This window comes from the organism of the source record quoted next, unplaced genomic scaffold, assembly GCF_019419815.1.
Source record: "Pyrus x bretschneideri cultivar Hongxiangsu unplaced genomic scaffold, Pyrus_bretschneideri_v1 Contig19, whole genome shotgun sequence".
In the NCBI taxonomy this organism is placed as follows: Eukaryota; Viridiplantae; Streptophyta; class Magnoliopsida; order Rosales; family Rosaceae; genus Pyrus; species Pyrus x bretschneideri.
This window is the reverse complement of record NW_025999490.1, coordinates 7,044,475-7,056,926: the sequence shown is the minus strand read 5'-3', so window position 1 is coordinate 7,056,926 and position 12,452 is coordinate 7,044,475. Positions and strand designations below refer to the sequence as shown.

Genomic DNA, 12,452 nt, shown 5'->3' with positions numbered 1-12,452 from the left:
TTTTTCAAAATGGGTTTTTGTGATATGGGGCTGCAAACATTTGCTCTCCTCATCAGAAAACCCCAAAGCCAGTGGCTCATTGATAATCATTTCGTTTTTTATTTTGGCTTTAATTTTTTGTGTTTGAGATTTGAGGAAAGTATATAGACAAAGAAAGGAAAAAGAAGCAATGGGAATGGATGATAAACTTTTTAGGCACATCATGACTCACCAACCACCATCAACGTCACTGATATTATTCCTAACTTCATGCAACTAACTTATTAATTTAGAATTTATAAATTATTGAAAGTATATGTTAGTCCAAGACCCTTGGGTTCTCAGACAAAAAAAACTCTGGGGCTCATTTGAGAGAAACACTTGCCCCTTGAATGGTATTACACTACTACGATTCATGATTTTTCTTCATTTAATCAAATTCTAATCAAAGTAATTCTAAAATTCATAAATAGTCAAGAATCCGAATAATCACTAAATATCTCGCCACTCATTCATGCTAGTAGGAAATATGAAAATTAATGATCACATTCTCCTTGTGTGCTGCATAATATAAAGAAGCATCCCATAATCCACTACTTCCTCTTGTATCCGCAGCTTTCTCTTTTCTGCAGGCCATTACATTCCACAAACTCCAAAACAAAACATATATACATCCAAGGGCTGATCCACTCTTGAACCCGGGGGATTTCGGGACCATCCCGACGTCCGAATAAGCGCTTATGAGAACTTCTGAGGACCATTCAACGGTGTGGGCATGTGGTGAAAGAGAAAAGACCATCGCAGCTCTGTTGTTCTTGGACCTTGGTTACAACGAAGAAGAAAAACCTTTTCTTTCCATTTCCCACTTGACCAACTCTCTTTTTCTTTTCTTTTTTAATTGTTGTCCAATCAGGTTGTGGAACCCTAGCATTTAATTAGCAAACGGATGATGTATTACTCAACCAATATTTTTATACTATATGTTTGATACCGTTACTTTTAAAGAATTTCCTATAAATTCATACGACCTCTGAAAAGTTTTCGTAAAGTACTATGAACTCGTAGTTGCTTGCACTTTCATCTCATACCATCAAATTCACTAAAATACTAAAGCAAAATATTTGATATTGTTGTATGTTATATGTTTAACAATAAACCTAATTAAAATAATAAACCACATAATTCTCAATACAAGTATATATATTTTTGTAAATATAAACAGGTACTTATTCATATGATATACAGTAAGTTTACTTAAATCTGCCTAATCCGCCTAAGTCTTTACCTAGACCCACTCTAGGCACGTAGGTGCCCCAGCCTACCTCCGAAATAGAGCCCAACCTTCCTTGACTAGGACCATCCGAGATTAAAATCCGGGATCTGCCATCGATTACATCCTCATATATATTTTGACATTGACAGAAAAAACATATATTTTGACACACACACACAGATATATATATATATATATAGAGAGAGAGAGAGAGAGAGAGAGAGAGAGAGAGAGAGAGATGTTAAATATCTTGGTGTATTTGTCTTTGTCATACATTATTGTTCACACCGCCCCACATTCTTCCCTTCCATTCTTCCCAAAAATTTAGTGAGTGCAAACATAGAAAATGGTCCAATGGCTATCCATGATTCTATGCCATGCTCACCAGAGGGGAGGTTGAACAAAAGAACAAAAGAAAAGCAAATTATTCATCCAAAGTCCAAACATACCCTTCCATTTGCTAGTTTGAACATTCTCACTTGGACTTTTCTTCTTTAGCAATGCAGATGCCTCTCTGTCTCTCCCTCCACATACACTAATTAAAATAAACCCGACACAAACAAACTCCCTTAGATTTGGTCACACAACCCTCTGCCGATTCTCATTTCTTTTCAAATCACTTGGAATTTCATCGAACGACTCGAGCCCGCTCATAACTTCACTTATTAAAGGATATACACTTGCAAGTATTATCCTTAATAAGAACTACTTATAACTGATGAAGCAGACATCTTATACGTACATATATATTGTCACTGTCCTATACATACACGAACACGAAGCCTCTTATAAATACTTTCTGACTGAAAATAATGGAGAGGGAAAGCCATGTGCCAAAGCCGCCATTCATTCCTCCCCCATTGCTGTATTGCAGGAAAGGTTTAGAGGGCTTCAGAGAGTGAAGGCAATGAGAGAGGAGCCAGAGAGATTGAGAATGCTAGCTGAACGAAAGCATAATAAGCAGTTGATGATGATCGATAGCGCTAGCAATCCTGCCACCATGCATTACGAGCCGGCAAGGGAAGGTTGTTCTTCCACCACCACCACCCTGATCATCATCATCTTGTCCTTCCTCATGATGATCATCGGTCATCATTAGCATTCTTGTGGCCATCACTGAAGAGCAAGCCTGACGAGCTAGGACTACTACATATATATCCAGGAGTATTAATTAATGAGACTCCGCTGTTGATCAACTTATGGCCCTCGGTCACAGCAGAAAACCCTAATTCATTAGACAGTACTGCGTAATAGTACGTAGTTCGAATCAATTCGAAGATTCCAATTGTGACTCTGCTGTCAGTGATTTGGATACTTCCCTTCATCTGTAGTAAACGAACTCATAATTGTTCTGATGTAATCATGCGTGTAGACGATTTGGATAAACAGAAATATTTATAATAATTATCTTGATGCCAAGTGTGTTAATAATGCATGCATGCATGCACCATAAATTTTGTTCAATTTCGGTGAAATATAATCCAAAATTAAACATCACTCATGGAAGTGAAGTCTGTCCATCCCTTATGAACAGGAGCAACGTGACTACATATATGAAGTTCGCATGCTTATAAATATCATATATACAGCACTTGGCAATGGACGGCATATGTGAACTCATTCCATCCAGCTATCAAAGCCTGTCATCAAGAAGAAATAGAGTAATGTTATTCATACCATGTTTTTATACCACATTTTTATACCACTTTAGGTGGCATCTAATTTGGATAGCTACATCATTTGAAAAATTTGCAAAACCCAAGGAAATGAAGGAGAAAGACTCCTCGTATACCACAATCATCATTTAATTAACTAGTTTTTCTTAATTATTAGTTTATTAAATAATGAACTAAATTTAAAAGGGAATTGTTATTGGCACTCCAAAAATCTCATTCTACACTCCAAACTTTCTATATTTGGAAAGAAAAATACATTTATGAGGAGTGTATAATTAGATTTTTGGGGTGCCAATAACACTTCCCATTTAAAAATATGATTAATTCAAATGATGTGGCTATTCATACCATATTTTTGTACCACTTTTCATACCACCTTAGGTGGCATTTGATGTGGACAGCCACATAATTTGAATTAATCATATTTTTAAATTTAGTTCATTATTTAATAAACTAATAATTAAGAAAAACTAGTTAATTAAATAATGATTGTAGTATACGAGGAGTCTTTCTCATTCATTTTCTTGGGTTTTGCAAATTTTTTAAATGATGTGACTGTCCACATCATATGCCACCTAAGGTGGTATAGAAATGTGGTATACAAATATGGTACGAATAGCATTACTCGTGGTTGTCCACATCAAATACCACCTAAGGTAGTATGAAAATATAGTATAAAAACATGATATAAATAATATTACTCGAAGAAATATGCTCTTTAAAAAAATTTCAACTTTTTGTTTCATTAATTTGCAATTGTCATTGTGAGATAACTAAAATGCCGAAGACCCAATACCGTGGGTAGTATAATTAGGAGTGAACCACATATGTTCACATCTTAGATTGTGGTACTTCTTTTATCTGGAACTTGTATCGAGTTAACTTTTACACCAGCAATTTACTTGGCCCTCTAAATTAACCAGAATCAAATCTACATGTTTAGTTATGATCCTTATATTGTTTTTTACCCAAAAAAAAAAGGGTTTTGCTCCTTATATTATCAACATTACAAATGTTGCACAACCTTCCCTTGGGTTGGTTCTTACCTAAAGTTTAATCCGAGTCACATATTTTGCTTGCAACACCTTCTTATTTGCATGCGCATTTACCCAAACACAATGTAATGGATAAGTATAGAGTATAGAAACTTTAGTTGCACGCCTTGTCTAGATAATTATTTAGTTTTCGTCATCTTAGCAATCTTTTGGAGACTTGGAGTTTGGAGCTTCGAAATTTGAAAATAAATAATAGAGGGTGTTATAGCTAGGGGACCTTTTGTGCTGCATAAAAGAAGCATCCAATCCATATCCAGTCCACCTCCTTGAGCAGCCGCAGCTTTCGTTTCTGCATGCCATTCCATTCCAAATACTCGAAGACAAAACATACATCGAGAGAAGAATGTTGGTCCGTTTGTCTTTGTCATATATTATTGTCCAAACCGCCCCCACATTCTTTTCCTTTCTTCTCTACACACAAATTATACGTGAAAAATATATATAAAAAGTGTGTGGTTCTTTACATGAATGTCTTTACTTACAAATTACAGTTTAACATAACATGACATAATCAATTAAAACCAACAAAATAAAAATTTATGTACACAATGTGATTTATGTACAAGAAAAAATGATCTTTAATTACCAAATAATATATATGAAAATGAACTGATAATATAAAGAAAGAACAAAGAGCCACCAAAAAATTAATAAAAAGCTCCATCGTCTTCAAAGCTAGAGTATCATCCCACCTATTATTCCTCCAAACACTCCCTTCCATGTGCTTGTTTCTAAGTTACATTCTCTTTGGAATTTTCTCCGAACCCTTTTCTCCTTTAGCAATGCCCTTGCCTCTTCCCCCACACTAGCTAAAGTAAACAAACAAACTCCCTTAGATTTGGCCACACAACCCTTTTCTTTTTGGACTTTGCTGCTTGGCTGCCGATTCTCATTCCCTACTGAAATTACTTTAAAAATACAGCAACTAAATCCACTTATTAGATTAATTAACTGGAGCACACAATCTTATAAAACATGCATGCATCATGCATGTCACTATCCCCAAAATCCTATATATACACACACATGAAAGCTTAGAGGCAACTTCCCACAGCCCTAATTTTGAAGCTAAGTGCATCTCTTTTCTGATCAAATGGATAGAGAAAACCACGAAACGACTGTCGTTCATTCCTCCATAGCTCTACTGCAGGAAAGGTTTAGAGAGCTGCAGAGAGTGAAGGCAATGAGAGAGGAGAGAGAGGAGAGAGAGATTTCTAGAATGCTAGCTCTATCCTCTGACTCCGAACCAAAGCAGTTCACGGTGATGAATAGAAATCCCGCCATGCATAACGAGCCGACAAGGGCAAGGTTGTTTTTCCACCTTGATCATCTTGTCCACGGTCATGGGACGTCGGCATCCGGAGCTTCTCTTTCCCTGTGGCCAACATTGCAGAGCAAGCATGAGGACTGTCCTCATGGGAAGACCGAGACATTGCTTTTGATCAACTTATGGCCAACTTTCAGAGACACCACCTCGTTAAAAACTTGTCCAAACAAATTTGAAGACTCGGATCCTTATTCTGACTCTGATGTAGATACTTCTCTTCATCTGTAAACCAACTTATACTTCTTCCAGTATTCCAGCATCAATGTAGTATTACTATTAGATAACTTGCTATATTATGAATACTACTAACTACGCTTCTACGATGCGTAGTGCGTATTCTTATTCATGCGTCGTATATCACATTATATAGTATGACGTATATCACACGCTCGTACATACAATTGATTACCTGATCTCAAAATGGCAGAAGAAACTCACGAAAGTGCTTTCCGTACACCCATTTTCTCTTTTGAACAAAACAACAACGAAAATAAACAGGGCGTACAAAAAGAGAGGTGTGTGTGCAAAAAGAAAAAAAATCATGCAGAAACTCTCCCAGTTGAGCACGATTGAAACAAAAATGGATACACGACAGAACGCAAGATTTGTGTACCAAAAACAATATACAATAGAAAGCAAGATCTATATGGTTTTTACAACCGCATGTAATTGATTCTTTTTCTATTAAGGTCATTTTACTATACAAATCAGTTTGGAAAAAACTGTGAACAAAATATTAGTTCTCTATATCAAAAATTTGACGACTCCCAGAAGATGACAAGCCTCGGTACTCAGATGGACCGTCACGGGATGTCCGCATGTTGTTGAGAAAACTGGAGTTTGGAAGGTGGCATTTACCAATTGTGCAACTGAGAAGTTAGGCTTTTCACGATAGGGTGGTACTCTGTGTGAAAGAGTCGCTTAGCTTTCTCTGAGCCAGGATGCTCAAGCCACTCATCGTATAAGTTTCGCACCAAAGGATTTCCAAAAGGATCAGCAACCAAGACCTGTACAAAATTAAAGGATTACCATTCAAAGCCAAAACAACATCACTATTCCCAGGCCAACGATAAATATAACTAACGATAAGTTCAGCACTTACATTTTCCATATAAGCTGCTTGTAATAACTGAATCAACTCCTTTGTGGATTGTCCGGGCTGTGGCTTAATCTGTCCTCCACCATTCAAGCAACCTGTTTAATTCAGGTTAGTATTACTTCCAAAATCCCAAATCCCCATAATGGATAATTCAACATGTTAAACCACATAATTATTTGAAGAATTAATGAGTAGAAAATTTTACAACCACCAAATAAATACCTGAAGGGCATGCCATGATCTCTAGAAAATGATAATCGCATTTTCCAATTTTGATTTTCCTGACAACATTTTGCAGGTTACGGAAGCCATAACAGAGTGCAAATTTCAACAGAGTCTTCCCGTCCACCTAAATGAGAGGGCATCAATACTCCAAATAAAAATGAACAGAAAATGCTAATACAAGCAATTAGCCCCTAGATTTTTCCAACTATATGCTCTACAAGTACTATAGCCTATAAGGATGCAATGTGACAAAGCTTGAGTTACAATTACAAAAAAGCTACATTACAATCCTTCAAAACTATAAGAAGAACTTGACTCACTTCCAAAGTCACTTCTTGGAAGTCTGAATTTTTAACTGTTTTGAAATCAATAGGGCCCTTGATTTCTCTTCCAAAGAGCACTTTAGCAGCATAACTGAATATTGTCTCCGCATAACCCCCTGAGCTTCCATGGACACCAAGAAGATGCCCTTCATTAAAATTTGTCAACCTAGCAGAACATGTTTGTTAGAATAATCAAAGCAGATGGAAGGAGCCTTATTGAAACTTTTACAGCTCTTACATGTTATCTAGTGGAGACTCTTCTAAGCCTTTGAAATCTACTCCCTTCAACTGCAATCACCAAAAGGAAGAAAGAAAACAAAGAGTGAATATAAGTCAGCACTATCTGGAAAGCTCAAAGTGGTAACCACTAAAGTGGAGATTGTAATAAGTATTTCTCACCTGTATGAGATCTAAAACTTCCCCAGATGTCAACACCGAATCTACCTCTGGAACCCTAAGACCTTCATTTTCATTATTTTCGGATTGATCGACTTCAAAAACGAAGTCATCACGTGAAGCCTCAAGCTTTTTATCATAACAAGGCATCACAGTTACATGGTAAACATCAGCTGGCCTGTCGAATAAAATCATTCAGGGACATGTAATACTTCAGTATAATCATTCAATTTCACCCATAGAAAATTATCTACTTCAAATTTTCGACACTAAATAAGCCAAAGGCAGCACAAAAATCAGACGAGGTGGACTGAACCTGTTAACAAGTCTGCCTATGATCCAAGAACATCTAGTTGTAATAAACATTTAATGGTGCTAATATATGCTCGGATCTTGTAGAAATTTCTCAATTTCAGTTGTACTAAATAAGCTTCTAAGTAAAAGAGGATTTACATCTTCCCGATTGATAGGCTATCAAATGATACAGAATAAACTTAGAAAGAAGAAAGAGGGAGGAACAAAAATATTTTGACATGAATAACAACAAATTACACACAAGAATTTCATCACTGATATAGAATAGTCCAACAAAGCAAGCTATGTCAAAGCCAAAACTTCTCATATTATACGTACATATTATCGAGCATCAATTATTACAAATGTTATGAATAGTTATCAGCCACAAGTGTACGGAAGTAATGATTCACATCACACTTATCGACCAAAAAAGGAAACAAAGGACAGAAAACATACCTAAGACCCATTTTTTGGCATACATGATTTTTAACAATAACTCCAATTGTTTGCTGGGGACTCTTCACCGATGAAATATAAGGCAGAACATAGGATCCAAGTTGTTTTTCGGCATAGCATATCCAACCTGCAATAACAGAGCTATTTTATAGTGCATCGTAGAAACAATTTGCCAAATTTCTATAACACTAAGGCCAAAATGTCAATGCGCTAGTCAACTATTATCTTTAACCAATTAAAAAGCCTGCTGCAAATTAGTTAAATTTATTGAGGGGGGGTTAGCAGAAAAGAGAATGATGCTAATACCGAAATATTATAGGCTAAGATATATATACCTGGGCATGCTGATGAAATCATAGGCAAGGAAGATTGATGCCTTTCATCATCAGATAACTGGCTTTGTTTGTACCTTGAGACGAACTCGTTACAAGATTCAACAAGAGTTAAATCCCTACTGGTACTTGTGTCAAATATAGCCTTTACACCCAAGGACTTAAAAAATGTTGTGAGTTTCCTAAAAACCTGCCAAAATTGAAATAAACTGCAGATGTTAAAATCCAATGCCAACAAGTGTGCTCGACTAACTTATTGCATATATTAATAATGAACAGTTACTGAGATTGTACAGAAAGTTGAACTGAAGTCAAACAATTAAAAGTAGGGTGAAACAAAACGAGTTCAAATACTACAGATAACCTGAAGCGGCGAAACTCCAAAATAAACGGCAAGTGAAGCTCTTGATTGGGGAGATAGGGAGACAATGACAGCTTTTCCTTTGTCAATATTGAGAAGAAACTCATCCAAACTTTGCTTCTCCAACATAACTGTCTCCGCTGAAGTTACGCAACCACTGCAAAGTCCATAAAACCATAGTTATGAAACCTTTTTGCACGGCAAAAGGAATTCTAACTCGATTGATCTAGCTGGAAGTTGGGAAAGTTTAAGCCGGCTATTCTATCTTCACAGTACCTAGCCTTGCACAATATAGCAATATACAGATTCTACGCACCCTGACAATTTTCGACTGGAAATTTTGAAAAGGTAAATATCATTACACCCATATATTGATATTAAAAAGTCGACACACCAATTTGAAATAACAACAATAAGTAACATGGCAATTAAGCTATGCAAAACAATAAGTGAAGTTTAAATAAAAGATTAAAACTTAAACTTGATAGCATCACCAACAAATAAACCCAATAAGCATATGTATGAATTACCTGCATGCTAAGCAATCTTTGAGTGAAATTTTAACCGGTTCCGTTTTCACTTGCTTGCCAGAAGTTGAAACCTTTGCCAAGAGAAATTTACCAACAAGCTTAAACATTACTAATTCAGCTCCAATTAGGCAATCAGATAAAACAATCAGTAAAAGGAGCAATTTTTACTTCTTTATTTACCGGAAAAGTAAAAAAGAAGAGAAATTTACCTCAGGCTTAGCAGAGGGCTTGGTCGAGGAGGCTTTGAGGCCTGAGACTATGCAGCCCTGGGACGGTGCAATGAAATCGTTGAGATCTCCGATTCGAAGCGTCGCCGAGAACTTCTCTGACATCGCTTCGAAGCCGAAAATTGAGACCGCGGCCTTATTCGGTGAGCCAAGAATTTAATCAGGTTCTGAAAGTTGGGGTTTTTTCGGAGGTTTGGAAATGGCAGAGAACAAGAAGAAGGAAGTGGGTCGAAAGCTCAGAGGCGGTGATTTGCTTGGTCGGTCATGAGCTTGGAAACTTGTAAAATTGATGTGAAAAACGTAAAGTTTTTTTTTATTAAAAAAATAATAAAAAAATAAAAAATAAAAAAAGGAAAAACCCAGTGGGCTGAGGATAATCCACGGCTGCTCATTCGAGAAGGGTTGGGATCATCTCCGGATCCCTTTCCTGGGATCCTCTAATCCTGAGCGTTCAACAAATAATGAACGATCAAGATTCAAGTACAAACAAATACGCTTTCATCTTGCGGGCAGCCCGTCGAATCCCACCACCGTAACTGCCATCATGCTTGAACCTCGACTCCACAGTCGACTTCTCGGATTTGAACTAGATACGACAGAAACCCACGTCGTCGGAGCACCAGAATTGCCTGCATCCACCTGTTGCCCAACATCGCTGTAGCATTTACCTGCTGCCTCACATTGCCGCAGCACCGTCCGACGATATCGGCAATCCAATGCAACCACTCGATAAATTGAAAATAAAATTGTGGATTAAATTTGGGAAATCAGGTATTATAGAGCCACTGGGAATTTCCAGTTCATATCATCAACTCCGGAGAGAGCTCTCACGTTCTGTAAGCCTCTGCCTCCATATCTTTTCTTCTGTAAGCCTAACAAATCCGTCCATACCAGCACCGACAATCCGCTTCTGCTGTCACCACAACCCAGACTTGAATCTGGACCGTTAATTGTTTGTTGAACGCTCAGGATTAGAGAATCCCGAGGATTTCCAGGGATCCGGAGATGATCCCAGTCAGTTAAATGAGAATACTTTATATATTATTTTTTATTTGACCTAACTAAAGAATATCAAACGTTTCTTATTTTTTTAAACGGTAATTTCAGTTTAAACTCTCAAGTTTCGGTACAATTGCAATCTCATACTACATTTTTAAAATATTTTATTTTATACATTTTTTATCCTTTCATTTCAATATCATTCATTAATTTCAGTTTAAATTGACTGTTAAGTGATGAGTGATAAATATTGTGCAAAAGAAAATTATTTATCAAAAAATGGGCCAACCCTTTCTTCGCTTTCTTCGACAAACAAAGCAAGACGCTCCACAACGCCATTATTTTCACAAATTAAACTCGGATTTCCATCTTAAATTTTCTAAATGATTTTCATAATCTCATTTTTTTTTCCGCCTTATTCATACACACGGATTTATATTTCAAACATTCACAAGTTTTACAAAACAAGTCTTACAATTATGCCTAACTTATAATGTAAAATCACTTTTGTTATTAACAACCTATCAAGTGTAAAATATTGACTATCATCATTTTCTTTTCGTGGAAGTGTCGCAAAATGTTACACAATTTAAATTTGGGCTTTCAAAAAAGCCCATTTTGAATAAAAGTACTTTTGATGGCCCAAAAGGCAATGAAGAAGAATACCAAAATGGAGTCGTCATCTGCGTGACTGCGTCCAGCGGGCGAGAAGAGAAAGCTTAACTGCTGAGCTCAACAAAACCAGAGCCTGAAGGGTGTCACGGCGTCGTTTTCGAAGTAGAAGTGGAAGGAGAACAAAGATGAACACAGACATCACAGCGTCGACGAAGCCCGAGTACCCGGTCATAGATCGGAACCCTCCATTCACCACCGTCGTCGGCAACTTCAGCACCCTCGATTACTTCCGCTTCGCCACCATCACTGGCGTATCCGTCACCGTCGGCTACCTCTCCGGTATCCGCATCCCCTCCGATTTTCACGTTGTCTTCAGTTAAAGCAGTAATCTTGATTGATGAATTCTAATTTGTGTGAATTTGACAGGGATTAAGCCGGGAATTAGAGGGCCGTCAATGGTGACCGGAGGTCTGATTGGGGTAATGGGCGGATTCATGTACGCTTATCAGAACTCGGCGGGACGCCTCATGGGCTTTTTCCCCAACGACGATGAGGTAGCTCGTTACAAGAAATGAAAATGCAAATTCAGTGTCCACATTTCTAGGGTTTCTCTGTAATAATCAGATTGTCCTTTTTGTGCTGAATTCATTCATGTGATACTTGATCTGAAATCTAAGTTGTAGTTTTTGGATTCGATGTCAATGATGTCGTTTAAGTGTGTTTTGAAATGTCATACAACTGAATAAAATGCTGCTTTTGCTGATCTGATGCTACACAAAGTAGTCGATTACGTTGCAGTTTTAGCTCTGAACAAGTTGATTTTATTTGTGATTCGTTCCAATTAACAAGATGTTAGCTCTATGATTTAGAAGCATGGGAATTTATACTGTATTGGGTGAAGCTTAACATGTTGCTTCCAGAACTGTCTTACTTTTATTTGATTCTTGATTAGAGATTCTCGGTTTGCTCTTCTTGTGAACCATTGTATGCACTGATGATCTTTTAGGGGTTTGAACTCTAAACCCCAGCATCCCTTTCCCTTCCCTTCACTCCATATTTAGTCAGCAATGTAGTATACAAGTTCGGGAGCATGATCATTTATGTCTTTTGCTCTTTCATGATAGCCTTGAATTGGTGATGGTTGTCAAACTAGAATTGAACATTTATATGTTAGCGGTCGTATAGTAAGAAAGTATGTCTCTTGATATGCTTTTGTGATTGGCATATGAGAAGCATATAAATTCCAATAATGAAAACATCATATTCATTGGAGATCAGTCAA

At 37.1% G+C, this 12,452-nt stretch overlaps 3 protein-coding genes across 3 annotated transcripts; 2 read left to right on the top strand and 1 right to left on the bottom strand.

The window, feature by feature from the left end:
* The first annotated feature begins 5,076 nt into the window (after positions 1–5,076).
* On the top strand, positions 5,077–5,538 carry LOC125476402. Its single transcript, XM_048582529.1, has one exon. The coding sequence runs from the start codon at positions 5,077–5,079 to the stop codon at positions 5,536–5,538; it is 462 nt and encodes a 153-aa protein (XP_048438486.1).
* A 331-nt stretch (positions 5,539–5,869) lies between these two features.
* LOC103938415 (protein NAR1) lies at positions 5,870–10,437 on the bottom strand. Its single transcript, XM_009348762.3, has 11 exons — positions 9,539–10,437; positions 9,330–9,400; positions 8,803–8,956; positions 8,442–8,628; positions 8,107–8,233; positions 7,357–7,531; positions 7,196–7,245; positions 6,955–7,123; positions 6,632–6,758; positions 6,413–6,504; positions 5,870–6,317 (listed from the first exon to the last, which is right to left on the bottom strand). Exons 1-11 carry the CDS (start codon positions 9,659–9,661, stop codon positions 6,165–6,167), a joined length of 1,428 nt encoding a protein of 475 aa, XP_009347037.2. The 5' UTR covers positions 9,662–10,437; the 3' UTR covers positions 5,870–6,164.
* Positions 10,438–11,230: 793 nt separating this feature from the next.
* Positions 11,231–11,933, top strand: LOC103939326. Its single transcript, XM_009349720.3, has 2 exons — positions 11,231–11,509; positions 11,597–11,933. Exons 1-2 carry the CDS (start codon positions 11,356–11,358, stop codon positions 11,743–11,745), a joined length of 303 nt encoding a protein of 100 aa, XP_009347995.1. The 5' UTR covers positions 11,231–11,355; the 3' UTR covers positions 11,746–11,933.
* Positions 11,934–12,452: the final 519 nt, after the last annotated feature.

What these genes read in the sequence shown, in the direction of transcription:
- LOC125476402 (XM_048582529.1), top strand. Translation starts at nt 5,077, where the DNA reads ATGGATAGAGAAAACCACGAAACGACTGTCGTTCATTCCTCCATAGCT.
- LOC103938415 (XM_009348762.3), bottom strand. Translation starts at nt 9,661, where the DNA reads ATGTCAGAGAAGTTCTCGGCGACGCTTCGAATCGGAGATCTCAACGAT. An exon ending in GAGTCTCCACTAGATAACAT is followed by an intron (nt 7,124 to 7,195) that starts GTAAGAGCTGTA and finishes ATGTTCTGCTAG; the next exon opens with GTTGACAAATTTTAATGAAG. An exon ending in AAGCAGCTTATATGGAAAAT is followed by an intron (nt 6,318 to 6,412) that starts GTAAGTGCTGAA and finishes AATTTTGTACAG; the next exon opens with GTCTTGGTTGCTGATCCTTT.
- LOC103939326 (XM_009349720.3), top strand. Translation starts at nt 11,356, where the DNA reads ATGAACACAGACATCACAGCGTCGACGAAGCCCGAGTACCCGGTCATA. An exon ending in CACCGTCGGCTACCTCTCCG is followed by an intron (nt 11,510 to 11,596) that starts GTATCCGCATCC and finishes TGAATTTGACAG; the next exon opens with GGATTAAGCCGGGAATTAGA.